The sequence below is a fragment of the Diplotaxodon limnothrissa genome, linkage group LG3 (assembly GCF_057381915.1).
Source record: "Diplotaxodon limnothrissa isolate DT_005_m linkage group LG3, D_limnothrissa_male_GT1.1, whole genome shotgun sequence".
NCBI classification, from domain to species: Eukaryota; Metazoa; Chordata; class Actinopteri; order Cichliformes; family Cichlidae; genus Diplotaxodon; species Diplotaxodon limnothrissa.
The window spans coordinates 4,408,687-4,435,455 of NC_140598.1; the positions used below are offsets into that span (position 1 = coordinate 4,408,687).

Below are 26,769 nucleotides of genomic sequence, written 5' to 3' on the forward strand. Positions count from 1 at the left end.
TGTGTGTGTGTGTGTGTGTGTGTGTACAATCAGGAGGGATGGGCATGATTTTAGTGTTTGAACAGTCATGAATTATCTTTAACAGCAGGTTGGATGTAATGTGTTAGAACTACCAGCAGGTGGGGATAAGAGACCTTTAAGGTGTTTGGTGCCACGCTCCACCTTCAGGTTTAAAACTAGTGTTAATGGAGTTTGAAGGTTGAGTTTGTTCCACGACTGCATTTCACTCACTGCCTCTGTTTGTATCTCTGTCACTGCAGGACCAACATGGAGCCAGAAGTCAGCGCTCTCAGCAGGCCGACAAACCTCACAGAAGAAAGGGAGAGAAAAAACACACCTGTGACGAGTGTGGGAAGGGTTTTACTGTGAGGGCTTCACTAAAACGGCATCAGGTCATCCACACTGGTGAGAGACCGTTCAGCTGTGACTTGTGTGGGAAGGGTTTTACTGTGAGGGCTTCACTAAAACAGCATCAGGTCATCCACAGAGGAGTTAAAGCGTACAGCTGTGATCAGTGTGGCAGAGCTTTTACTCAAAGTAGCAGCTTACAGAGGCATCTAGTTACCCACTCTGGAATTAAGGCATACAGCTGTGATCAGTGTGGCAGAGCTTTTACTCGCAGTAGCAGCTTACAGAGGCATCTAGTTACCCACTCTGGAATTAAGGCATACAGCTGTGACATCTGTGGAAAAACTTTCAGCCAGAGAGGGTACCGAAATACACACCTACGCATTCACACCAGACATGATGTGTACTGCTGTGAACAGTGTGGCAAAGAGTTTACAACAGACGCACACTTACAACAGCACATGTTTACCCACACTGAGGAGAGACCTTATCAATGTGACCTGTGTGAGAAGACTTTTAAATCTCCACATCACCTGAGACAACACCAACAGATCCACACCAGAAAGAGACTCTACAAGTGCAGCTACTGTGAGGTATGTATTTATATTGTTATCTTGTCATTTTAGCCTGACTGTTTGGAACAACTCTGCTCATTAAACTGTGTTAGCATGTTAGCAATTCTACTGCATGGAAAAGCAGCTCTGAGTGATTATTCAGATTTTCCTTTCAGTTATGATTTTAGTATTACTGTAGTATTATGGTGGTAGTATTGTAGTTATTGCAGCCCAGTAAACTGAGTGTGTTAACTGAAACAGTCAAATGTAGTTGGACGTCTGCAGAGATGCTCTTTATTTCAGGCGACGTTCAGGATACAAATGTTGAAGGACTGACTTACACTGTCTTTGTTTAGAAGCAGAGCGACACAGATGGATCCAGTTCTCAACCCTGTCATCACTGTGGTGGTGGGAAAGACTTTCATTGTGACCTCTGTGGAAAAACTTTCAGTTGGCAAAATACCCTAAAAGTACATCAACGTAGACACACTGGAGACAAACTGAAATACTGCAAAGAATGTGGGAGAAGCTTCACCACAACAAGAGATTTAAAACGACATGAACTGATTCACAGTGGGGTTAAAAAGCACCTCTGTGATCAGTGTGGGTCATCCTTCACCACTGAAGGTCAGCTTAAATCACACAAAGGAGTCCACACAGGAGAGAAACCACACAAGTGCAGACACTGTGAGAGAAGCTTCTCACAGTCAGGTAATCGTAACATTCATGAACGTGCACACATGGAAGGAAACTACAGCTGTGACCAGTGTGACAAGAGCTTCAGGAATCTCAGTTCATACTCTGCACACAAACGATCCCACGTTACTAATAAACTGTTTCACTGTTACCAATGTGCCCAAACATTCACCTCATTGTCTGCTCTGTGCAAACATCAGCGCGATCACTCAGGGCTGAAATCACTCCCATCACTGGATCACAGTGAATCTGAAGACACAGAAAGATCCTCTGGTTTCTGTGTCAGACTCAAAAAGCTTGAGATCAGGCTCCACAGAGTTCAGATAGAATCATTTAAACTTGTGTTGAACTGAACTGGTTGCTGGGCTGAACTTCTACATAATACAGATCTACATGGGATCTTCTTTTCTGTTTTTTACTGAGTCAGTTTTGTCCTTTTTTCTCTGTCCTGGTTTTGCTCGTCTGTAAATGATTGAAACTCAGTCAAATAGTTCATTGTTCTCCAGCAAAACGTTTTGGAAACTCATGTTTAACCTTTAAAACTCTGACATGTTTTAGCACACAAGGCTTCATCGGGGAGTTCACTCATGATTGGACCATGAGAACAAAGGTTTTTAGTTCTTTCAAAGAGAGTCTTGGAGATGTTTGATGTTTCTGTTTTTCTGAAACCACCTGAAAGAAAAACTATTTTTCTTGCTTTATGTAGTGTGGAAGTTTTTAATGTTTCTTCATCTGTGATGTTCTTGAATGTGTTCACGTGAAGATGGTACAAATAAACTGTCCTTTCAGCTTTAGCTCCTAATTTATTCATTATTTATGGATGTAGCACAGCAGCCGTCTCTTGATTAACACATGGAGGGCTCGGGATCTGATGGTGTCGTCTCCCTAATTTGCCCACTCAGTAAATCTCAGTCATGGCCAAGAAATTGAAATAAACCTTGTTTCCCTGCTGGATAGTGATCCACTGTAACTCTGCTCCTCCTTCCTGTTTAGGATTTCTGTGGCTGAAGTAAAATTCCCTCCATCCATCACTTATCCCAGCTAACCCAAAGTGAAATAAAGTTTTGCTGGTCTTAAAAAAGCATTACAATAATGGGCATTACCAATGCAAACTGAATGATACAGAAGATGAAAGAAGAGACTTTGATCAGTTAATAAAGCTCATGATCTGGATTCATTGTGGCTGCTACACAGATACTTCTGGGTCACTTCTCTCAGTTAGGAACCTTCCTCACCAAACTGACTGTTGGACCACACCCCTGGTTTCATGAGAAATTGTTTCAGCCATGATTTCTCTTCCTGTATTTCAGAGTAAAGACTGAAGTGACAAATGGAAGCATGTTTAAAAAACACAATGTGAGAGAGACGTTGAGGTCCTTAGAAGTTACCCTGGGTTTTTCTGTCACCCTGCTAGATGTTACACACCTTGTTATTGGACTGATTTCTACTGCTGGACTACTCTTGCGGAGAGTAACAATACTCTTACTAATTAGCTCCCTTTCACAGCTTTGGGGATATTTATTTTTGTGTTTGCAGGGCTGTGAGCCAGAACAGCGAGAGAAAAATCTGCAACAGCGACGAGCCGAATGCTTACGTGAATCGCAGCAGCTGCACATGTGCTACGCTGAATTAGAGGATATCTTTGCTCTGGATTTCTATTTCTACTTTTTCATTTCTATATGATTCTTCTTGCATCTAAACAAAGATGATTCAATTTGCTAAATGTTGATGGCTCTTCGTGCTCAGGTGTAAATGAGACGTAATATTTGCTCTTGGTTTGGTTCTCCTGTACAGAACCTTGCAGTACAACAGAAACCTAAAAACATTATTTGTAGTTGTTATTCTTAGTTGTTCTGCTGCCTAAATACCACAGGGTCTGATTATGAAGTTATTGAGCTGCACATACTTTACGACCTGCTTAAGTTCGAGGTCACAGCGTCTGTAGAGCAGCTGGAACATAATGAAGTCTACAAGGTTAAAGTTTTCTCTTCAGTTATTGTTCTTTCTGCTGCTTGGTTTGATGGATCTGAGAGCTTTTGTTTTTATTATTGTTATTATAATTATCATTAATATTTTACTCTCTACAAGCTTTAAAATAGTGTTTGTGTTTGAAAAAATTGATTTAAGAATTGAACAGAAACATCTGTCCTTCTGAAAATGGCCCAAAGGCACGGAGACAAAGTCAAAGGATGCAACCTGTAACTTTCTCTTCCTTCATGTCAGGACCATCATCCATGATTTATATAAAATGCATATAGCAACAGTAGCACTTTAGTTTGGACTTTATGATTTCTGTAACTGGAAAATATTATTTTGTTTAAAGACAGAAGTGACCGCATAGTTGCAACATCAAAGGGAAATATTAATTAATTAGCATCAAGTATATTTGTTGCTTAAGCGTTTGCACTATAACTTAAGTAGGATTATAACTTTTAAGGAAGGAAAGATTTCAGATATTTAGTTCACTGTTTCAGTTATTTTATATGAAATTAAAACATTTACGTTGGTCAAATATGATGCTCTAAATCAAATAAAAGTTTGAAAATAAATGATGTATTTTTAAATGCTGCAACAAATGTTCACAAAAAGTAACTATAATTAAAACCAGTTAAACAAAATCAAATGTTTGAATCATGCTTAACCAAATGCCAGGCTGGAGAGCTGAACCTAAAGTATACGTAGAAAGATTTCAACATCTGAGCAGTTTTTAATGTTTTTATCACATATAAATGTCACAGCAGTGGGTCCTGGCCCAATGCTTTGTGTTTTTGGTTTTCTTTGACTCTTGTTTTTCTTGGTTTTTGTTCTTCTTATTTATCAGGCTCTCAGTAATCTTAGTTCTCCCTCCCTCAGTGTTCATTTCAGCCTGTGTTTAGTTTCTGTTCCCGTGTCCCACGTTTCATCGTTTCATGTCGAGTCAGCCCTGTCTCTCTGTTTCCTGTGTCTCCCCAGTCAGCCCCGCCTCCCTCGGGCACTCATGTGTGATACAGAGTAATAAACTTAAATACTTATTTTCCACCCTGATTTACGAATAAATTCATACCAAATCCTACCATGTGAATTCATGGATTTTTTTTTCACATTCTGTCTCTCACAGTTGAAGTGTACCTCTGGTGCAAATTACTGACCTCTGTCATCATTTTAAGTGGGGGAACTTGCACAATCGGTGGCTGACTAAATACTTTTTTGCCCCACTGTACAGCTGATTATGATGCATGTTTTACTATTGCTATGTTCACATCATCTGCTTGGCTTTATTACTGAAAGCCTGGAGATCCTCTGACGTGTGCATGGCTGATGTGAAGTATGATTAGTCCTACATGACATCAACAACAGAGGCAATGAAAGCTTTGTTGTTAACAGGTTGTAGGTAAAGTCAAATGTCTACTTCTACACTTGTGTTGGGTAAAGTTCTTCTCACTGCAGCAGATTTATATCTGTGCTTTCACAGGGCGTGATGTGGAGCTCAGCGCTGAGGTGCAGGTCTCCTTGGAGACGGCATCCTGGCTGAAATATTATCATGCTTCCAAAACATTTCAGCTTTTATTTTGAAAGAAACAAGACTTGAAAACGAATCCCCTTCTTCCTCTTTGTCTTTGTTCTTCAGAGGAGTGTCACCTGGACAAACTCAGGGCTGTTCTAGAGCCTTTCTTATTATTTGACTCCATAGAAATAAAACTGAATCGAATCAAACAAAAACTCCCAAACAGCTAAAACACTTTGCTTTATTCTCTTTTTTAACAAATACGTTGAAGTCCATCCACAACAACACAGCTGAGATCTCCTTTGTAATCAAGTGTTTCCATCCTTTGTACAGATCTGCATACAAAACAATCATTTACGTCCCACAGAAGTCTAGTTACACGTAACTATACAAGAACTGGTGAATGACAGAAACATGAGACACATGATCACAGGTGATAACAAAAAGAGAAAGAATTCATGTGTTAGTGATGTTTTTCAGCCCTGATGGCTCATGTTGGAGAAACAAGCTGAGGTACGTGGAAAGTTCACACACACAAGTGGGCGTGAGCGCACACACAGAGAGAAACACAACTGAAGCATCTGTTTGCTGTTTCTGCTTTCATCATCTCTGCTGCTGTGTCAGGCTGGGGTCTCTCAGTGACGTGGTTGAGGTGAAGTATGACGAGTATCCCTGATTCAGTCCATCGAGACAAAGGGCAAAGAAAGCTGTTGTTAACAAACTCTATGGTGATGTGGCATTTAGCTCTGACTCTACGCTCTGCTGAATCCTTTGAACCTGCTGATCAGTAAAGCTCTACGTGCTGCAGCAGATTGACCTCATCTGTGTTCACAGGTGTGGACCTCAGCGCTGAGGTGCAGGAGACTTTCATTCAGTTCTCCCTGCAAACAGCATCCAGCCTGGAAATACTGTCATCTTTCCCACAAATGGTGCTCTTATCTCAGAGAAGAAGTCTGATGTAAATAACTGCAATCAACAGTGATGTTCTGCACAGATCACTTTTCCATTTTGCTCTCTAGATGAGTCCCAGCTGCCTGACCTTGTGTCCAGGTGATCGTCTCACTGAGGAGCTTTTGTTCTGAAAATCTCACGTCCATCACCTGTTTCCTTTTTACTATCTCTGCTCTTTCTTTATTCACAATGCTCATAATATCACACAATTATATTCATCACCTGCATGTTTTTATCCAGCTGCTGTTAGAACCAAACAAATAAAAAGGATGAAAAGCCTGAAATCCTTTGATTTATTACATTTGAAACAAATATGAGAGCATCCCTAACAGCACAGCTGAGACCTTTGTTTTAATCAAGCCTTTGTATCGACACACTTGTAAAGATTCATATACAAAACATAATAGAATAAATCAATATAAAATACACATAATCACAAAAATGCAGCCATGTTGTGAGTTTGCATCTAAAACATGCATGTTTCCCTTTGTACAGGCAGATTTACAGCAGACAAAGCAACACGCTGATCGACTTTGACCGCTGCAAAAACAAAATACCCACCAAGTCTGAAGTCGATCAGAGGAACTGTTGACAGACTGACAGACAAACAGATGCTTGATTCATTAGTGCGATTAAATGTTCTTCTTTAGCAGCATCACTTCATGTGTTTGTGTTCCAGGAATAAAGGTCTGTTTAAACTGGACGTCTCCTCAGCATCACTCGTGCTGTCATGGTTTCAAAGCTGTGCAGAAAGAATCTGAGGGATGATACAGAGGTGACCAAAGTTACAAACATCCAGCTGTGCTGCAAATGTTTGCAGAGCTCCAAACTCTTTGGCTTTCTGCAGAGCAAGTATGGAAGAAGCACCTGAGCTAACTTCAGTTTAGACGATATGAGGAAAAATGCTGCTTCCCAAAGTTTCCTACAAGTATCCAGTTTATATTTAGAGAAGCGAAGGCTCTTTATCCTGACAACTACTCCCTGGTGGATCCCTGTCCTGTGACAGCAGCAAAGACTGTGTATCAGTATCATCAAAGCCACTTCAATAACCAGTGTTTAAAGCTCTCTAGCAGATGGACTTCAGTGGCAGCAGCCTCTGTCTGCTGTGTACAGAAGGTTCTCTGATGAAGCACACAGCAGATGCTGCACTACAACAGCAGCAGCAGCTCAGCTTCAGTTTGCTTCGATGCCCTTTTTGACCTGTGAAACAGCAGAAAATGAAACATTTCAACACCCGTTTGTTAGCGTGAGCTATTCTGCTGTTTTTCATCATTTCACAGGTGAAATAAAATCACATTTACTTCCTGTAGGAGTGATCGTGTCCAGCCTGACTGAGACCATGTGCTCCATCCTGCACAGGTAATAAACCTCTGACATGAAGGGCTGTCAAGTAGTTTTAGACAAATGGGGGTAAAAGAGACGTTAAAAGCTTAAAGAGAAACTACATTTTCTAAGAACTGTCTGACGTTCACCTCTCACACAGTGGATACGATTCTGCCGCTGCAGGAATAATCTTTGTGGTTATGAAACTGTCCGTGTGTTTGCAGAAAATGTCACATGTTCAAAGCCATCCCAGCACCTGGGGTTTGTATAAGTGCAGCTGCTGGTGGGGAGATAGTCTCACTCTTCTATATAAAGAGTCAGCAGGCAGCAGATCTTCATCTGTGATCTCCTCCATCATCACGTCTTCACTCTTCAGCAGCTATGGCTTCACTTCGTGCCCTTCTGGGAGTGGTGCTGTGCTCCTCATGGTTTCTGCTTCTGCCTCAGGCCGACTTTGATTTACAGAGTCATCCATAATATTTTTTATTTTTTATTTTACTGCCCATCTATTTTCATACAAATGTCTCCGTCTTATGGAAAAGGGGTGGAGCTTATCCAACGAGGACAGGCAGGGCCCCCCCAGACAGTTTAGCAGTCTATACAGGAGGCCGACCTTTGCAACATGTACTTCTATAATGACTTCACCATTTAGGTTATTTGGTTATGTTTCACCCTGGATTTTGTGTGATAATATTTATTTTGTCCACTGATTTAAAAACAACAAACTTTATGAATATAAAACAGAGTGAACAACAAAACATCAGCTTTGGAAACTTTGATGTAAAATTCTGCAATTGTTTTCTCAGATATAGCATAAATCAAACTAACATACATCAGTGTATTATTAATGTGCACACACACACACACACACACACACACACACACACACACACACACACACACACACACACACGTGTTACCATAAACAGCTCTTATGCTTCTGTATGATTCTCAGTGCTTTCCATTTGCGTGTCCACAGGTTGCTGTAAGTGGTGCTTGACTGCAGTTTGCTCTCATTTCAAGTGGTTTGCTGTCACAAAGCCAACAGGAAGTCCGGCCATGGTTGAGCCAACTGAAGATGGGTTGAAGGTGGCGTCCTCGTTTCCTCTGTGAGTGCGAGAGGACAGACAAAGCAAACACCGTTTGGACAGCATTAAAATATTTACACTGATGATTAATGTTGTGTCTTTGCACCTGTAGCGATACATGTTGGAAAATGGAGACTTTAGCCACCAAGACTGACGTGCCTGGAAACTTCCCTGTGAGTACGCCCACAAAGACAGGAAACAGTTTAGCCACCGCGGTTAATCCTCCATCATCATCATCCAGTATTTTTCACATCTTTTCTTCTGCTGTTTCCCTTGTTGTCAGTCACGGGGTTTGTGACTGAAATGCGTGTGGTCGATGGGAAGCCTGACGAGTACGGCCTGAATCATTCCATCAACACCGGACGGAGTGAAACCTTTGTTGAAAACAGATTATATGGTAACGTTGCATTTAGCTTCAGTAAACTGTGAAGTTACAGCAGCAGATTTACATCACGTGGCTTCACAGGAAGTAGTCTGGACCTCAGCGCTGAGGTTCAAGCAGCTCTGCTTGCAGACGGCATCCTTCCTGAAAATGTTCTTCATCTTCCTAAAACCAGAACTTTTACATTGGTGCTGAAGTTCTATATAAAAACAGCCTGAAATACAAAGTGATGTTGTGCACTGATTACCTCACACTTTCCATGTTTCCTTCTACAGAGGAGTGTCCGCCTGAGTGTTTTGTCTGATCTGTTGTTGATCGTCTCATTGACACTGCATGCAGATCTGACACCAGGGCTGGACTGGGACAAAAAATGGTCGCGGGCATTTTGACTGGAGGCCGGCCCCCCAGGTATTAAAGGAAAAACCATGAAGCCTTTGAATGAAAACAAACGCTGTTGTCACAGTGATGGACGCTGTCTTGTTGGTATACATGCATCAGTCTAATAAACTTAAACCTGCACCATCCTCCCTGTCCTGGTATTCTAAACAGGAAGTAGACTGTTGGTCGAGTTAACCTCCTGAACATCTACAACACACGGTGGAAACCTGACATTAAGACAGAGACTAGAGGTGAGACATGATCATTGCTGATTACTGATGACAGATTTAGATATGTTTTCATAAACCTTTCATTTGCCACATCAATAAACAGCACGGCAGGGCAAAATATGTTTTCTAACATGGCAACCTTTAAAAAGTGAAAGGAGACAGAAAGACAGGTGAGAAAGAATCAAACGGACTTTTTGATGCATTTTACACACAGTACTGGTGCAGAATCTAGAAAATGTGGGAAACACTGGCATCATATGCAGTACTTACTTCTGAAGAAATTATGATGGGACCCTAAAAAATGACTATGTACAATAATGGATTTCTATACATTTTACATCAGATGAAAACGTTTGTTGTAAGATTCAGATAATTATTTATTAAAAGTGAGACATTTTAAATGAGAACAAGAAAGAAAAGTATGTCTTTGTGCCCCCCTCTCCCTGTTAATGCCCTACCTGCCCCCCTGGCAACACTTTGCTAGACCCGCCCCTGCACAGTTACCAGCTGTCAGCTACACAAAAAGGATCCTGGTGTTATTTGTCTCTCAGAAACAGTTCATAACTTCAACTCATTTTTGTTTTGTCATGTTTTGTTCTTTACATTGTCTTTCTTCTATATAATTGTTAAACATTTAATAAATATGTCTACAAAAAGATTTTAAAAATCAGACATTTCACACAGACACCCAAATGATTTCTGACTGATGAAGGGGGCTGAAGGTGCCCTGCTCTTGCCCAGCTTCTGCTGCTCTCTCCCTGCTCACTGTCAGCAGCTGGCAGCCTCGGTCCTGCCTGAGACTCTTCATCTATCAGTGCCAAAGAATATGGGAAATAGCAACGCACAACATGCACATTACAAAACAAGCACATGAATCAGCATTACATTCATTAGTGAAGTGCTGACGTTCGTTCCTAAACTTTGGGCCTTAATTAGCATCACTGTGAACTAATGTTTGCTTTGCTTCTTAACCAGTGAAGCAGCGAGGGGCTTTCTGAGGTTCCTGCTCGTAAATGCCCAAAATGAGTCGAGTATTTCTCTGCAACTACAAACTCTGTTTTCATCAGAGGTGTAAATATTACAGCACTGTGTCAGAGTCACTGAGGCTGGAACACAGAAAAAGGAAGTAGATGTATTTATTTTTAGACTTTATTGCCTGGAACCACTTTAAAAATACGCTTTGGGTCACAATTAACTGCAGAAACCAGGAATCCACATATGAACATTATCTGTGCAGAGATTTATGCTTCTGAAGGTAAACAGTGAAAACTTGCAGCACTAAATGCACAGATAGCCAGGCGTTTCACATTTTGGGACCATCTGCCAGTTTTCATTTCTTAGGTATTGAAGAGCAGAAATGATTGAATTTTATTTACATGCTTAAAAATGTTTGCTTTTGAATATTATTTGAAGAATTACCCACACACTCAGGCACTGTGGGCCTGTTTCCCTTTGCACAACCGAGTGTTGGAAACGGGCCTTTTCTCTTTAAACTCTGAGGGGCTGTAACTTTGGCTTCTATTGGCAGATTTGCATGATTGACCCTCTTTTTAAAATAGTTTTAGCCAAGAGAATCAAGCTAACATCACTGTTTTTACGTCAGCTCACGTCACACGAGCTGTTTCAAGAAAAGTCCTCCTGTCACACAGCAATGCCTACATGAATCACACCACTCTGCTTAAATAATAATAATAATGTTTAGTGAAGCAGGTGAAGCAAAGGGCTGCTTTTAATAGGCTGGGAGACCCAGGTGTGCTGCTTTAGCTGCTGAGCCTCTCATGCTAGCCTCCATCTATAAGCTGGGATCACAGGAGCACTGCAGTCCTGACTAGATCAAGGATTGTTATTCATGCAGGTGACAAAAGTTTACATTCACAGAGTCATAGGATTGAGCCTGGTTTGAAAAGCAGCTGTTTAATGCAGCTGCTTAGAGTTCACACACAGTAGAAGAATCAGACTTGAGTCACATTTCAAACACTGGAAAAATACTCAGCAAGTAACAATGAAAACAGCACAGACTCAGTATATCCTGTTCAGTCCTGTGTTTGATATGAATGTGCTGTTCAGAGAGGATCTCATGTCCTCTTTTACAAAGCCTTTGTTTCATGATGTTTGTGTATAAATGAATGTAGGTGTGTTTCTAAGTGTGAAGGAGCCCTGGGAGAAAAGACTGAAGCTTGTGCCAAAGAACAAACAGGAAAGAAAGATCAGCATTAATGAAGACGAGCACAGAAGGAGCCCAAGCACGTGTTGCTTTTTCAGATTTCTCTAAAAGTGTGTGTTCATTTGTTCCATCCTTCACAACAAACAACAGCTGACAGACACACATGCACTCTGTGTCACTTCACAGGGGCTGATGAAAGTGGACACAGTAAAGGGAGAGCTGGACCTGCTCTACACATCCTGCACTCTGTTAACAGACTTTATTCTGCAGCATCAACAGATAAAAATATATGAAGATATAGAAACGTTTAACATTGTGACTGTTCACATTAGTGAAGCTGTTACTTTGCTGCCAGGTGGGAAAAGAAGCCTAAAGCTGAGTCTGATTAAACATCTGCTGCACCAGAGAGTTTCATGGCCCTGCTTTATCCTGTGCTTGCTGACCACCTCGTCCTGAAACCTCTTCATCATCCTCACAGTTGTGTGAAGAAAGAGGGAAGCAGGTGGAAACCATCTGTGCTGCTGTGTTCACTTGTGTGTGTGCGTCTATGGTCATATCTAATGTGTACCTACAGACAAACACAAACACCTGGCATTGCACAAGAGTCTCTATGGAGCAACCTGCAGATGTCAGAGATGTGATTAGAGGGTAAAGTGGACTAGTGAGAGCATCTATGTTGTTGTTGTCTGCTGGGGGACAGCATCAGCTCCAGAGATGCATCAGGATCAGCAAACTAATCTGCAAGGCTGCAAGTGTCACTGAAGGAGTTTGAGTCAGTGAGGGACTCAAACTCACACAGCTGGTCAAGAAGGCTCAGCAGCTGCTGTATTTCCTGAGGAGGCTGAGGAAATTTGGTATGTTGGCCAAGATCCTCAGCAGGTTCTACAGCTGCACTGTGGAGAGCAGCCTGACAGCTGCATCACTGCATGGTACGGCAGCACTACTGCAAACCGCAAACGCCTGCAGAGAGTGATAACAACTGTGGAGAAGATCATCAGGACCCCGCTGCCCTCTCTGCAGAGCAGCTACCATCACAGAGTCCAGAGGAGAGACACACCTCTGCCCTCGAGACGAAGGTTCAGAAGTGTGAAATGTAGAACATCCAGACTCAACAACTCCATCTTCCCCACTGCTATCAGACTCCTGAACAGCTGACCGACCTCAAACTGCAGTTTGCACATCAGGTCACTTTGCACACTAAGTTCATTTTGCACATTAAACTCCATGTACATCCATGTACATCGACATCTGCAGACCACACGTGTCTTCAGTTACTTATTTGTACTTATTTGCAGTTATTTATCTTTTTATTTTATTTTTTTAAGTTATTTTTTATCCTTATTTTATCTTTTTATTTATTCTTATCTTGTTCTTTTAACCATTATCTAACTTGGCATTGTGCACGGTGTGTTTAGATTCAGTTTAAATTCAGGGACACGGAGCCCCTGTTGATCCTCTACCTAATCACACGAGCCACGGTGTGAGAACGGGTGTGGGTCACAATCAGCCAAGGTTTTGGGTGAACCCATTGTGAGATCTAGCCCCACGCTATCATGTGATTTCCTGTGATCAAATGTCCCAGGATGTGAGTGGGCGTTAAGACGTCCATGTCCCTCTTCAAGCAACTTAAAGAAGTCCAGACGCTTTTCTTTCCAAGCTCCTTCAACAACATCATTCATAGAACAGCTTCCAGCTTCTTTTGCTCGGCTACAGTTTGGATGGATTTGCAGATGCAACAAGACTAAAATGGTTAGGGTCAGGAGGTCAAAGGTCAGGGCTCCTGTGGGTCTGAGGGCGGCCTCACGCTGGAGAAGGATGAAGGAGTCTGACCTGAGCCAGTGTTTGACATGAACACATCAGCACTGCTGTCAGTGAGCCTAACGACAGCCGTTAGCATCATTTTCAGTGTTTCAGTCATAAAAACACTTCCTGTCACTGTGGTGGTTACAGTGACATCATGCAGTTTGTGCTTTGACCTCCAGAGGGCGACAAATCAGCACAGACAGAGAGCTCCATTCAAACTTTGCTGCCATCAGGAATAATTCTTCAAATATAATCATCAGTGTTTGAGCAGTTATGATATCAGGGACAATCTAGACATGTGTGACAATACTGAACATGTCACATGACACACCTCAAACATCATGTGATCCACTCTCAGTCTGCACTTTCATTCATGACTTCAACAGGTTGAAATGAGCTTTGAAGAAACATTCAGTGAAATAAATCTTTCATGGATTCATGTGAGCAGCAGATGAACTTTGTACCAACAACATCTTCAATAACAGAGTCTGAATGAAGCTCAGGTGTTGATGCTGCTCACTGATTGGACGCTTGCTTTCAGCTCTGCTCTCAGTCTTTACTGCACAGGTGAAGGTAGAAAGTGTGACTGGATCTATAGACTGGAAACAGAGAAACATGCTGAACATTTGAAGCTTTGCAGCAGAAATGTTCATGTTACAAATACAGCAGAGCTGATCTGGGATCAGTGTGTTCACTAGTGATGTGCGATACCACTGATTTCCTTTCCGATCCGATACCAAGTAATATTCAGGGTGGTATCGACGATACTGATCCGATACCGATACTTTGTACAAAACGGATTTTATTTATTGTATCTCAAATTATAGCGTCACAATGATTACAGGACATCAGAATACCTTCTTCTTATCACTTAATAATGCAGAGTTCATCATATAGAAATAAAAAAACTAAAGTTGTGTGCTATTTGAACACCTTGCCTGCCTGGAGGACTAAAGGACTCCGTGAGAGACTCTCACCCTAGCAGCACCTGTCCCTCTCCTCCTCTTCAGTTCGCCTCAACATACGCTCGTCATATTTTGTGATATGATTTACTCTGAGGTGTTTGACAAGGTTAGTGATGTTGCCACAACCATACATGCCAACCCTCCCGATTTTTCCGGGAGAATCCCACCTTTCTCCAGATTTTCCACCCGGACAACAAAGTTGAAAAACCATATCGCAGAATTCATAGCGCGGCCCAGCCAATTCCAGTTTCCAACAATGACGGCAGCGACTTAGTTTTAATATCACTCTTATTTCTCTTTCTGGGTCGCAAAAAAACTTTTAACATATTTTCAGGTGAGAATGTAGCTGTGTACACTTCAAATATCTGAGCCGACCGACACATCGTCTTCAAACCCCCGCGGTCTTTCACCACTCGGGTTAAACATGATGTACAAGTCACTTTGATAACTTAAAAATGTTCTTGTTTGGCTTTTTCAGTGTTTTATTTGTTCGTGAGTAAATCGGTTTGGCTGAGATTAAAGTTATTAGATTAGATTAAATTAAATTAAACTTTATTATTCCCTCGGGAGGGTTCCTCCGGGGTTTTCACACAGCTGAATAAACGTCAAACAGAAAACTGATTAAACAGAAGAGTTTACGTCAGTGTCCGGTTATATTTTAGACAGCAAGGAGCAGACGGCAGAGTTTCACTCCACCGACGGAGCTCATGACGTACTACCCGGCTTTCTTTAGACCGCGAAGGCCGGTCCTCAGGTGGAAGCAGCCTCTGAATTTGGACACCCCCGCTGTTTCCGGGCCGGCCAATAATAACGGTGACATTTAACGTATTTTATCCGATAAATAAACCCTGTAAAATATATTTATCCGCCCAAACAGCCCTTTTGAATATCTCCCTAATTCTGAGGTCTCAAGGTTGGCAAGTATGGCCACAACACCTCACTTTTTTTGCCACATTTATTGCAAACCACGGCTCAGCTGTTTGTGGAGGTAAAATACATCCACACAATTACGCTCAGCCATTGTTGTGAGTGCGCACGCCAAGGGGCTGCGAGACATTTATACAGCCGTATTTCGCACATGACTATGAAAGGCGGAAGAGGAAGTAGTTCCTTTGAATGTAGGCAATCCGAATGTTATAGTTTCTTTCCACTGTGTTCCTGTTAATGATAAACTACAAATTTACTCTAAATTACTAAAATATCGATATTTTAATGTGAGAATCGATTCTAGAACATAAATGATTGGTATCGGAGGAATCGATATTTCAGGATCGATCCGCACATCACTAGTGTTCACACCTGCAGCTACAACAAGGTTTCATGTCTCCACACGTCAGCATGTGAACTTTACTCTGACTCAGTCTGATACGGTGGCTGGGAAGTGCAAATCGCAACAAATTAAAAAACCGCAACAAATAAAAAACAAACCACAACAAAATACAAAAAGCCCACAACAAATTACAAAAAGCCCACAACAAAATACAAAAAGCCCACAACAAATTACAAAAAGCCCACAACAAAATACAAAAAGCCCACAACAAAATACAAAAAGCCCACAACAAATTACAAAAAGCCCACAACAAAATACAAAAAGCCCACAACAAAATACAAAAAGCCCACAACAAATTACAAAAAGCCCACAACAAAATACAAAAAGCCCACAACAAATTACAAAAAGCCCACAACAAAATACAAAAAGCCCACAACAAAATACAAAAAGCCCACAACAAATTACAAAAAGCCCACAACAAATTAAAAATCCTTGACGGAAAGGGATTGTCTGAAATACCGGAAGTGACACAAGCGTGATGTCACGAGAGGGGGCGTGGTCAGGGTTTTTGGTTGAGGCGCCACATTTCTGGGCCGAACAAAGCGCTAGCGAAAGAGCGAAAGTACACGGATAACACCAGCTATGGTTCGTACTTGCTGTGCGGTCGGTTGTAAAGTTAGATCGCACGACCGGCAAGGGAATAAGGTTGAAAATGGTTTATCTTTTCATTCTTTCCCCACCTGGAAGCAACATGAGGCAGCTCATGTATCGGATGTTACCAAACGAAGGCGTCTAGCCTGGATAGCAGCTGTGAGACGAGCTGATATCCAGTTCTCTTCCATCTCCAAATATCTGTTGGTGCTCCAGACATTTTCATTCCCGTAAGTTATAGATATGTTCATATCACTCTTTATCCGGTCTTTAAGTCTGACGTCACTAGCATGGGCTCAAACGCTGCTGCAGGTCCATAAATCACAGGATCACTGTGGCATTACTGAGAGTTGAAAAACTGTCTAAAGTCTTTCATCTGTAATAAAATTATCAGCGTTCTGCTCTACCATGTGTAACAATTGAGTTTAGCATCCATGAAAACGAAACGGAATATATGACATTTAACAGAGTTAGAAATTAGCAGGAAGTTAGCTCGCTAGCTTCCATCTAAATGAGGGATTTTGGAAACAAATTCAAACGTACAACTCTGCTATCACTTCCAACATAAATGAAGACAGAAAACTAAACAGCAGTGACGTTTGTAGGGCACTGTGAGTAAAATGCGTTTGATTTCCTCCCGAACATTCAAATTAGTGCAATCATAAATTCATTCATGAGGTGCAAATTAGAGTGAGAACACGTGGAGGCTCTGGCTACGTTCACACTGCACGCGAAAACGCATCAAATCCGACTTTTTTGACCGTATGCGACCCATATCCAATCATGGTATGACGGTGTAAAAACAGCACAAATCCGATATTTTCAAATCCGATCTGGGTCACTTTCGTATGTGGTACTTAATCCGATACATATCTGATGTTTTAGGAAGCAACTGCTGTTTGAATGGTCATGACGCATTAAATCCGTCTTTTATTTCACTGACACAAAACATATGCCAATTATCAGCGCTGGAGAAGACATTGAGAACACATGAGCGCTTCGTGTGCATCCCGTGCAGATGTTAGTGAAACTGTTGGGAAGATAACGTGAACATTTTATTTGTACTGTATAATCTGCAGATTCTGACATAAATCTGCAACTATCCTTTGAAGCACCGCTCCTCTCTAAAACAACAATAAGGATCATTATTAGGCCATATGTAAATAACAAAATAACTTAAAGCAAAATTGGACAACGTAAAGTCTGAAACAAGTCTTTATATTAAGGGCCATCAGTCAAACAATGCTGTTTGGTCTAAACAGAGCGCGTTGTGTGTGACGTCTTCTTTTGCGCATGCGGGCCACTTTGAGGGTTCACAAAGGACTGCGTTTGCTGTCACATTTTATTTGTAGTGTGAACAAGCAGACACAAAATCAGATTTAAATTTAAAAAAAAAAAAAAAATCGGAATTGAGCATTAAGACCTGCAGTGTGAACGTAGCCATAGTGAGTTCAGTGCATTGATGTGACATTGTCCTGAAGGATTTAGTTATTCTCAGTGGTTAAAGAAATTGCAATTATTTATTCATATTTATTATAAATAATCCTAATTATATATCTTGCTTCCATGTTTGTGTCCTGTGTCACAAAAAATAAATTTTTTACTATAATACATTGATTAATGACCTGCAGAATCTCCTTATCATATTACGTGTCCATAATTGTCACCTAAAGTCAAACTTTATGCTTTCTCCATCTTGAAAGTGATGACATCCTTGCATTACATACTTTAGGTTCATTTTCTGAAGGCAGGTTTCTGAAAGAGAACAGGCAGATTTGGAATATAACATGCAGCGTTCTATAGATGGATACATAAAAAAATGGAAAATTACATGTATGTGCTAACTTTCTAAATACTTTGTTACATTTATGATAAAATGGATTTGAAAGTAGATAAAACAAATTTATGTCGGCCTTGGCTCATTAGAGTCCTTGTCTTTAAATTAACTTTGTATGTTTCAGGTACTGCACTCTCAAAGACTGAATGAACCAGCATTGGGTCATTGTGAGCATCACAGGGAAGGTTGAAGCCGCCCACTGCACCTGTATGGCCGGAGTCCTGGAGACCTGCATCCATGGCGCTGCTCTTCTGTTTAATGTAGAAGCAACAGTGCAGATCTGTGGCACAAGGACTGTTACAGATGAACCTGCATACTGGGGTTTTCTGGGTAATATGACCAAGATACAGCCAGAGGTTGGCCATAAGATGGACTTCTCCTCTTCAGCTGACCAAAAACTGCTCTCAATCAAAACATAAACAGACCATCTGTAGTGACAGGTAAAAGGAGCCGTCCTCAAAAAAGAAAAATCCCACCTGCTACTGTGGAGGAGTTGTCACTGCTATTGGAATCTTTGCTGGAACACAGTAAAGCTGTGGGTTGTGGGAATGACCCATAATGTTTTATATAAGGGTCTAGATTTATGCCTGAAGTGCACTGCTGTGTAAATAATTTGCATTTACTGAATATGTACTGACTGAGTACCACTGTTCAAAAGTTGAATAAAGAAACAAACTAAGTTTTGCTCTTTTTTTTTTTTTTATTAAAACCACCTTACAGAACATCACATCAGTTACAATGTAGAATCCATGTCATAGTTTATAAAGGACAAAATGTTTACACAAAATCATGACAGCATTTACACGATATCACCCACTACTAACGTTACTTTATTTACTATCAATTACTTCAATTTATGTTCTGAAAAATTACCGCTATTTATACAGCACAAGACTAAAGAATATTTAACAGGAGCAAGTTTCATTTTCCCCTGGTTTTACTACCACACTGTTCACCAAAACGGCAGCAAACCTTCACCATCTTATCCAGAAGGGTCACCTCTTCACCCTCACATGGAAGAAGTAATCTGATTGGCATGGTGGTATGTTTGAAGCAGGTCCCTTGTGTAGCGCTGGAACTCAGTCACGATGTTTCATCCATTTCATGGGCTGGTTTGCTGCAATAATGCCAAATAATTAGTAACTCTATAAATAGAAGGTAGTTCTGCAAAATCACTCAGTAGGATGTTTTTTTCTAATTTTCTATGACCTCAGAGTGCATCGAAAATAAAACTAATAGGCTATAAAGATATGAACATATTTAGAACTTACCGGAATGAAAATGTCTGGAGCACCAACAGATATTTGGAGATGGAAGAGAATTGGATATCAGCTCGTCTCACAGCTGCTATCCAGGCTAGACGCCTTCGTTTGGTAACATCCGATACATGAGCTGCCTCATGTTGCTTCCAGGTGGGGAAAGAATGAAAAGATAAACCATTTTCAACCTTATTCCCTTGCCGGTCGTGCGATCTAACTTTACAACCGACCGCACAGCAAGTACGAACCATAGCTGGTGTTATCCGTGTACTTTCGCTCTTTCGCTAGCGCTTTGTTCGGCCCAGAAATGTGGCGCCTCAACCAAAAACCCTGACCACGCCCCCTCTCGTGACATCACGCTTGTGTCACTTCCGGTATTTCAGACAATCCCTTTCCGTCAAGGATTTTTAATTTGTTGTGGGCTTTTTGTATTTTGTTGTGGGCTTTTTGTATTTTGTTGTGGGCTTTTTGTATTTTGTTGTGGGCTTTTTGTATTTTGTTGTGGGCTTTTTGTAATTTGTTGTGGGCTTTTTGTATTTTGTTGTGGGCTTTTTGTAATTTGTTGTGGGCTTTTTGTATTTTGTTGTGGGCTTTTTGTATTTTGTTGTGGGCTTTTTGTAATTTGTTGTGGGCTTTTTGTAATTTGTTGTGGGCTTTTTGTATTTTGTTGTGGGCTTTTTGTAATTTGTTGTGGGCTTTTTGTATTTTGTTGTGGGCTTTTTGTAATTTGTTGTGGGCTTTTTGTATTTTGTTGTGGGCTTTTTGTAATTTGTTGTGGGCTTTTTGTAATTTGTTGTGGGCTTTTTGTATTTTGTTGTGGGCTTTTTGTAATTTGTTGTGGGCTTTTTGTAATTTGTTGTGGGCTTTTTGTATTTTGTTGTGGGCTTTTTGTAATTTGTTGTGGGCTTTTTGTATTTTGTTGTGGGCTTTTTGTAATTTGTTGTGGGCTTTTTGTATTTTGTTGTGGTTTGTTTTTTATTTGTTGCGGTTTTTTAATTTGTTGCGATTTGCACTTCCCAGCCACCGTAGTCTGAGCAGTCAGACGGCATATTTTTAAAGTTAACACATCAGCACACACAGAGCTGAGCCCCTCCCACCTGTGCTGAGTTTCAGGTGGAGCCCCGCCTCCTTCCAGGAAGCAGCTCACCTGTGTGTCCGTGTTTAGTGTCCAGGTGTGGAGTGGAGCTTGTTGTTGGTGTGAAGAAACTGTAAGTTTGCTTTGTTTCCTCCTTTAACAGTTTGTCTTTAGGAACTTTACTGTTTGTTCAGCTCGTGTTTGATTTCTTCACACAACAAACTGTGTGTGTTTGTATTTCCGGTCTCTCCATTAAAGTCAGTGTGTAATGTTTCCTGGCTAACATCAGCTGTGTGCAGCTTAGTTCAGCACAAATCTGCCGCTCCATAGTTCACGGTAACGGACTCACAGCTGGACCAACGAGGCCGAGTGTGTCCGCCACTCTGAGCTACGTTCGTGTTTGTGTACTTGTAGTTTGTACTTTGAGTTCACTCAGAGCCCACAGAGGACGCAGCGTACGTGATGACGTCACAGCCCTTTACCTCCTTTACTGTCACTGTGATTAATATTTACACACGAGACACCTGCAGAGCTCTGACGCTAAGCTAGCACACAGTATGCTAACACTAAGCTAACGCTAAGCTAACACTAAGCTAGCGCTAAGCTAACGCTAAGCTAACGCTAAGCTAGCCAAGAACCCAGAGTGAGGTTAAAGCTGAGTAAACACTGACCCCAGACCAGCACCGTGATAAAGTGAGCTGCTGCTGCTGAACTTGAACAGGTAACAAAGTGATGAGCAGTCAGGCTGCAGGTTTCTACCTGTTCATGTTTCTACAGTAGAATCACTTTGAAGTGTCTTTGTGCTGTTTCATCTTTGATTTGTGTTCATAAACACTCAGAGAAACATCACGTGACCTCATCAGGATCTGTGTTGGTGTGTGGGGCTGTACCTCAGCTTTATGTTGTTACATGCTCATTTGTTCATTTTACACAGTAACATCAAAGTAATGTTATGAGGAGTAATGAAGTAACGTACTCCATTACTTTTAATTAAAGTGTTCTGTGTAATATGTGTAATAATGACTGTTTTGAGTAATGACCAACACTGATCACAACAAAGAGGAAATGCCTCCAACATGCACAAACATTTGAGCCACAACATGCAGTTAATGTGCACAAATGTCTTTGATATGCTGCTCAGTGATGGTGGTGACTGTCAGAGCAGAGCTACTGAGAATCAATAAGTAATATCAATGATGGGATCAGAATCACTAAATTCTTCTCATCCCTGTCAGTATCATACATGTGCTGTATAATGTGATAAATGTAGAGGTGCTGGCTGTTCTCTCACTCTGCTGTTTAGCTGTAAAGGACGCCTCCCTGCCTTTGTCTCATTCATGACCTTTAATAGTCTCTTCTAACATGCAGAGATCTGTATGATCTGTTTCATAGAGTCTAACCAGCCTGTACAGGTAACAACAACAGTCACTGCATCACTGACACACAAACGTCATCTCTGTCAATAACAACATTCATACATGGAATAAAAACACATCAGTGGATCATTGCTGGAGCTGATGTTTGTGCTCCTGGTGCAAAGGCTCTCAGTTTCCTCCTTGAAATAACATCAGTGGTGGGTCAGCGACATGCTTTCTTTCCCTCTCAGGTTTAAATATCTGGGACTCTCCACCGTTTGGTTTTAGAGCTGAAGAAGCTTCTCTGATGAAACGTCTTCCAGAAACTTAAAGACGTCTCTTTTCTCTCCAAGCTCCTTAGATCACATGACCTGGATGACTGAACCTACAGACATATTGACCTGGTTTCATGGTCACATGACAGGTCAGAGGTCAGCGACTGTAACTCAGTTCCTCCTGTTAATGTGAACTCACTGAGTGTTTGTGGTTTACCTCTCAGACTGACTGAAGATGATGATGGAGGAAGAGGAGGACAGAGCAGAGTCTGCAGGGTCCAGCTGTCCGTCTGTGAGGAGTGACCGGTCCAAAGGCGACGTTCCAGCCTTCAGTGGTGAACCTGGAGCAACGAGGTCAGAGAGCTGAACTCACTGAGTAACAGAAATAATTCTGCACTGACATTATAATCAGTGTTGACTCTGGTTGATTGTCTGACTGTGTTTGTGAGCTGAGAGGAAATGAAAATGAGTTTGTAACAAAAATCAGTTTTGTCCAGTTTTCCTGTAAAAAGCTGAACTCTAATCTAAGAGGATGTTACTGACAGGAAACAGCTGCATTATCTGCAGTCTGTTTGTGTCTGCAGAGGTCAGAGGTCACAGTCTGCAGGGTCCAGCTGTCCGTCTGTGAGGAGTGACCGGTCCAAAGATAGCAATCCAGACTTCAGTGGTGAACCTGGAGCAACGAGGTCAGAGAGCTGTGATGACTCCTTTACATGTTTGTGTTTCCTGGATAAATATGACCTGAAACATCCTCAGATTGTTACAAAGATTCATTAAAAAGAAAACAATGAAAGAGAAAAGATCCAAATGTTCGACTTGGTCATTTGCTGTTTGAGGACAGTGATGCTCATATCTGTGGGGAAAGTGTGACCTGAGTGGGTTCATGTTTGTCTTTAAAGAACAGAGCTGCTCTGATTCTCTTTGTGTCTGATCTGTTAAACAGTCTGAGAGGTCACACAGAGACCCAGCAGCTAAAGCCTGGATCATACTGGCTGCTGTTACTCCATCAGGACAACACTGAACCACAGTGGTGTGGATGTAGTGGATAAATCCCACCATACTGATGCTCAGAGTTAACCACAGGGAACAAAACCAGATGTTACCTTCAGATTGTGACCTTTGGAGTGGACGATGCAGATTTCAATAGAGAATAAATGTTGTTGTTTTTCAGCTGTGAAGAAAGAATCTAATTTTCTGAACTTAAGAATTTATGATGCTGGAAACAACATGGAGACTATAACACAACATTTCCACTGTGTTCATAGAATGAATGTAAAACTGTCAGACATTCATTAAATATGCAAAATGTCTACAGAAGCATCAGAGGGTCAGACGTGAAGCACTCAGTGATTTTGATCAAATGACTCATCAGTTATTGATCTGTACTACACTGATCTACCACGTTAGTAAAGCTGGTGTTCTGGTGGTGGAGGGAGACTCGGATCATGTTCTGGTTTTGGAGCAGTGATCTGCTGATGGTTCAGTTTGATGAGCTTCTTCAAAATCATCCCTGACATCACCACTGAAAGGACGTCCATGAAAACAGACTGAAAATTACTGATATGTTCACAATCTGAGAGTTTAAAACTTGACAGACTTGATTCAGATGAAGTTATTTGAGCAGAAACTCCTGGATCTTTATCCTGTGTTGATCTAATCCTTCATGGTTCCTCCACAGAGTGGAGCAGCAGAGCTCAGAGGTTCCCAGTGGTCAGTCTGCCCAGCAGCATCAAACACAGCTGGACTCCATATTTATGGTCTGTACATGTACAACAACTACTGTTACATCTGTTCTGTTCACAGTCATCTCCATGCTGCTCTTTGTAGACCAGTGGATCGTCAGTGTGTCCAACATGGATCTGATGTTTGGCTCCATGATTTCAGTCTGATTGGCTCATTCATAAATATTCTGTTCCAGCTGCTGGAGGACAACATCATCACTTTTGTGAAGAACGAGCTGAAGAAGATCCAGAAGGTTCTGAGTCCAGATTACCCAGAATGCTTAGAGAGTCAGAGGAGCAGCAGCAGAGAGGCATTTGTGAAGATCACAGTGGACTTCCTGAGGAGAATGAAGCAGGAGGAGCTGGCTGACCGTCTGCAGAGCAGTAAGAGGATTTATCTAAAGATTTAAGCTGCTGGATAAATGAACATTTTCCAGAGATGGAAGATGGAGCAACATGTTTTAAAGATTAGTTCTTTTTGGAATTGAGTGTTTATTTTTCTTCTCATTCAGAACTTCAAGCTCCAGTTTGTCATCGTAACCTTAAATCCGCCCTGAAGAAGAAGTTCCAGTGTGTGTTTGAGGGCATCGCTAAAGCAGGAAACCCAACCCTCCTGAATCAGATCTACACAGAGCTCTACATCACAGAGGGAGGGACTGCAGAGGTCAATGATGAACATGAGGTCAGACAGATTGAAACAGCATCCAGGAAACCAGACAGACCAGAAACAACCATCAGACAAGAAGACATCTTTAAAGCCTCACCTGGAAGAGATGAACCAATCAGAACAGTGCTGACAAAGGGAGTGGCTGGCATTGGGAAAACAGTCTTAACACAGAAATACAGCCTGGACTGGGCTGAAGACAAAGCCAACCAGGACATCCAGTTCATATTTCCATTCACTTTCAGAGAGCTGAATGTGCTGAAAGAGGAAAAGTTCAGCTTGGTGGGACTTGTTCATCACTTCTTTACTGAAACCAAAGAAGCAGGAATCTGCAGCTTTGAAGACTTCCAGGTTGTGTTCATCTTTGATGGTCTGGATGAGTGTCGACTTCCTCTGGACTTCCACAAAACTACAATCCTAACTGACCCTAGAAAGTCCACCTCAGTGGATGTGCTGCTGATAAACCTCATCAGGGGGAAACTGCTTCCCTCTGCTCGCCTCTGGATAACCACACGACCTGCAGCAGCCAATCAGATCCCTCCTGACTGTGTTGGCATGGTGACAGAGGTCAGAGGGTTCACTGACCCACAGAAGGAGGAGTACTTCAGGAAGAGATTCAGAGATGAGGAGCAGGCCAGCAGCATCATCTCCCACATCAAGACATCACGAAGCCTCCACATCATGTGCCACATCCCAGTCTTCTGCTGGATCACTGCTACAGTTCTGGAGGATGTGCTGGAAACCAGAGAGGGAGGACAGCTGCCCAAGACCCTGACTGAGATGTACATCCACTTCCTGGTGGTTCAGGCCAAAGTGAAGAAGGTCAAGTATGATGGAGGAGCTGAGACAGATCCACACTGGAGTCCAGAGAGCAGGAAGATGATGGAGTCTCTGGGAAAACTGGCTTTTGATCAGCTGCAGAAAGGAAACCTGATCTTCTATGAATCAGACCTGACAGAGTGTGGCATCGATATCAGAGCAGCCTCAGTGTACTCAGGAGTGTTCACACAGATCTTTAAAGAGGAGAGAGGACTGTACCAGGACAAGGTGTTCTGCTTCATCCATCTGAGTGTTCAGGAGTTTCTGGCTGCTCTTCATGTCCATCTGACCTTCATCAACTCTGGACTCAATCTGCTGGAAGACAAACAAACAAGAGGCTCTTGGTGGCCTTTCCAGTTTATGCTGTGGTTTAAACCATTTCCAGAGAAAATACATCTTTATCAGAGTGCTGTGAACAAGGCCTTACAGAGTCCAAATGGACATCTGGACTTGTTCCTCCGCTTCCTCCTGGGTCTTTCACTGCAGACCAATCAGACTCTCCTACGATGTCTGCTGACACAGACAGGAAGTAGCTCACAGACCAATCAGGAAACAGTCCAGTACATCAAGGAGAAGCTCAGTGAGAATCTGTCTGCAGAGAAAAGCATCAATCTGATCCACTGTCTGAATGAACTGAATGATCGTTCTCTAGTGGAGGAGATCCAACAGTCCCTGAGATCAGGACGTCTCTCCACAGATAAACTGTCTCCTGCTCAGTGGTCAGCTCTGGTCTTCATCTTACTGTCATCAGAAGAAGATCTGGATGTGTTTGACCTGAAGAAATACTCTGCTTCAGAGGAGGCTCTTCTGAGGCTGCTGCCAGTGGTCAAAGCCTCCAACAAAGCTCTGTGAGTAAATCTGTGATCATGTTTATTTTTAAAATGTTGATTAAAAGTGGTCATAGATTTCTTCCATGACAGATCCATGTCCTAAAACCATGAGCCAGCGTAGTTGTATAGTATAAAAGAAAAAAGGAGAACTTTTGACCACAATATTGTAACTTGAATGAACTTTTGATACAGCCTTTAAACATAAAATTTATGAACAGAATCAGTGACAAAGGGCAGCCCTGGTGGAGCCCATCACCCACCGGACTTATTACTATCCAAAGTATTGCCGGCTATGCCAACCAAGCTCTTGCAATGGTTGTAAAAGGATCGAATGGCCATAAAATGTTTCTCAGTTTTATTATTTTCAGTCACATCTGTTTTTGATTATTAACTGAATATTTTAAAATTCAGGCTTTTTATGTTATACAAAACATATTTTCTTATGTCTTGTATTGATTCTGAAGGAATAGTTTTCATCAGTATCGCAGATACCAGCCTGAATTTTACTTTGTATTGGATCAGGAAGGAAATCAGTGGCATCACACATCACTTACAGCAACTTCAGTACCACTCCATTTTAATAAACTGGGGGGAGGTGCACCAAGATTCAGTATGAGATAAAGAATTATTTTTAACTGTAAGGTTGG

General features: G+C 41.7%; 3 protein-coding genes across 4 annotated transcripts in view; all 3 read left to right on the plus strand.

The window, feature by feature from the left end:
• The window catches only part of LOC146634309 (protein NLRC3-like), a 709,813-nt gene that overhangs the window by 120,906 nt on the left and 562,138 nt on the right, over positions 1-26,769 (plus strand). The gene's annotated exons all lie outside the window — the stretch shown is intronic.
• LOC146634311 (lipocalin-like) lies at positions 7,613-9,154 on the plus strand. The gene is made up of 5 exons (XM_085376832.1): positions 7,613-7,822; positions 8,336-8,465; positions 8,557-8,645; positions 8,728-8,841; positions 9,102-9,154. Exons 1-5 carry the CDS (start codon positions 7,738-7,740, stop codon positions 9,128-9,130), a joined length of 447 nt encoding a protein of 148 aa, XP_085232958.1. The 5' UTR covers positions 7,613-7,737; the 3' UTR covers positions 9,131-9,154.
• Positions 22,324-26,144, plus strand: LOC146634312 (protein NLRC3-like). Of its 2 annotated transcripts, XM_085376750.1 has the most exons (5): positions 22,324-22,442; positions 22,673-22,774; positions 23,767-23,845; positions 24,007-24,193; positions 24,322-26,144. In XM_085376750.1, the coding sequence occupies exons 1-5, from the start codon at positions 22,324-22,326 to the stop codon at positions 26,142-26,144; spliced, it is 2,310 nt and encodes a 769-aa protein (XP_085232876.1). The 2 variants fall into 2 exon arrangements, with proteins under 2 accessions (XP_085232876.1, XP_085232884.1); XM_085376758.1 differs by lacking the exon at positions 22,673-22,774.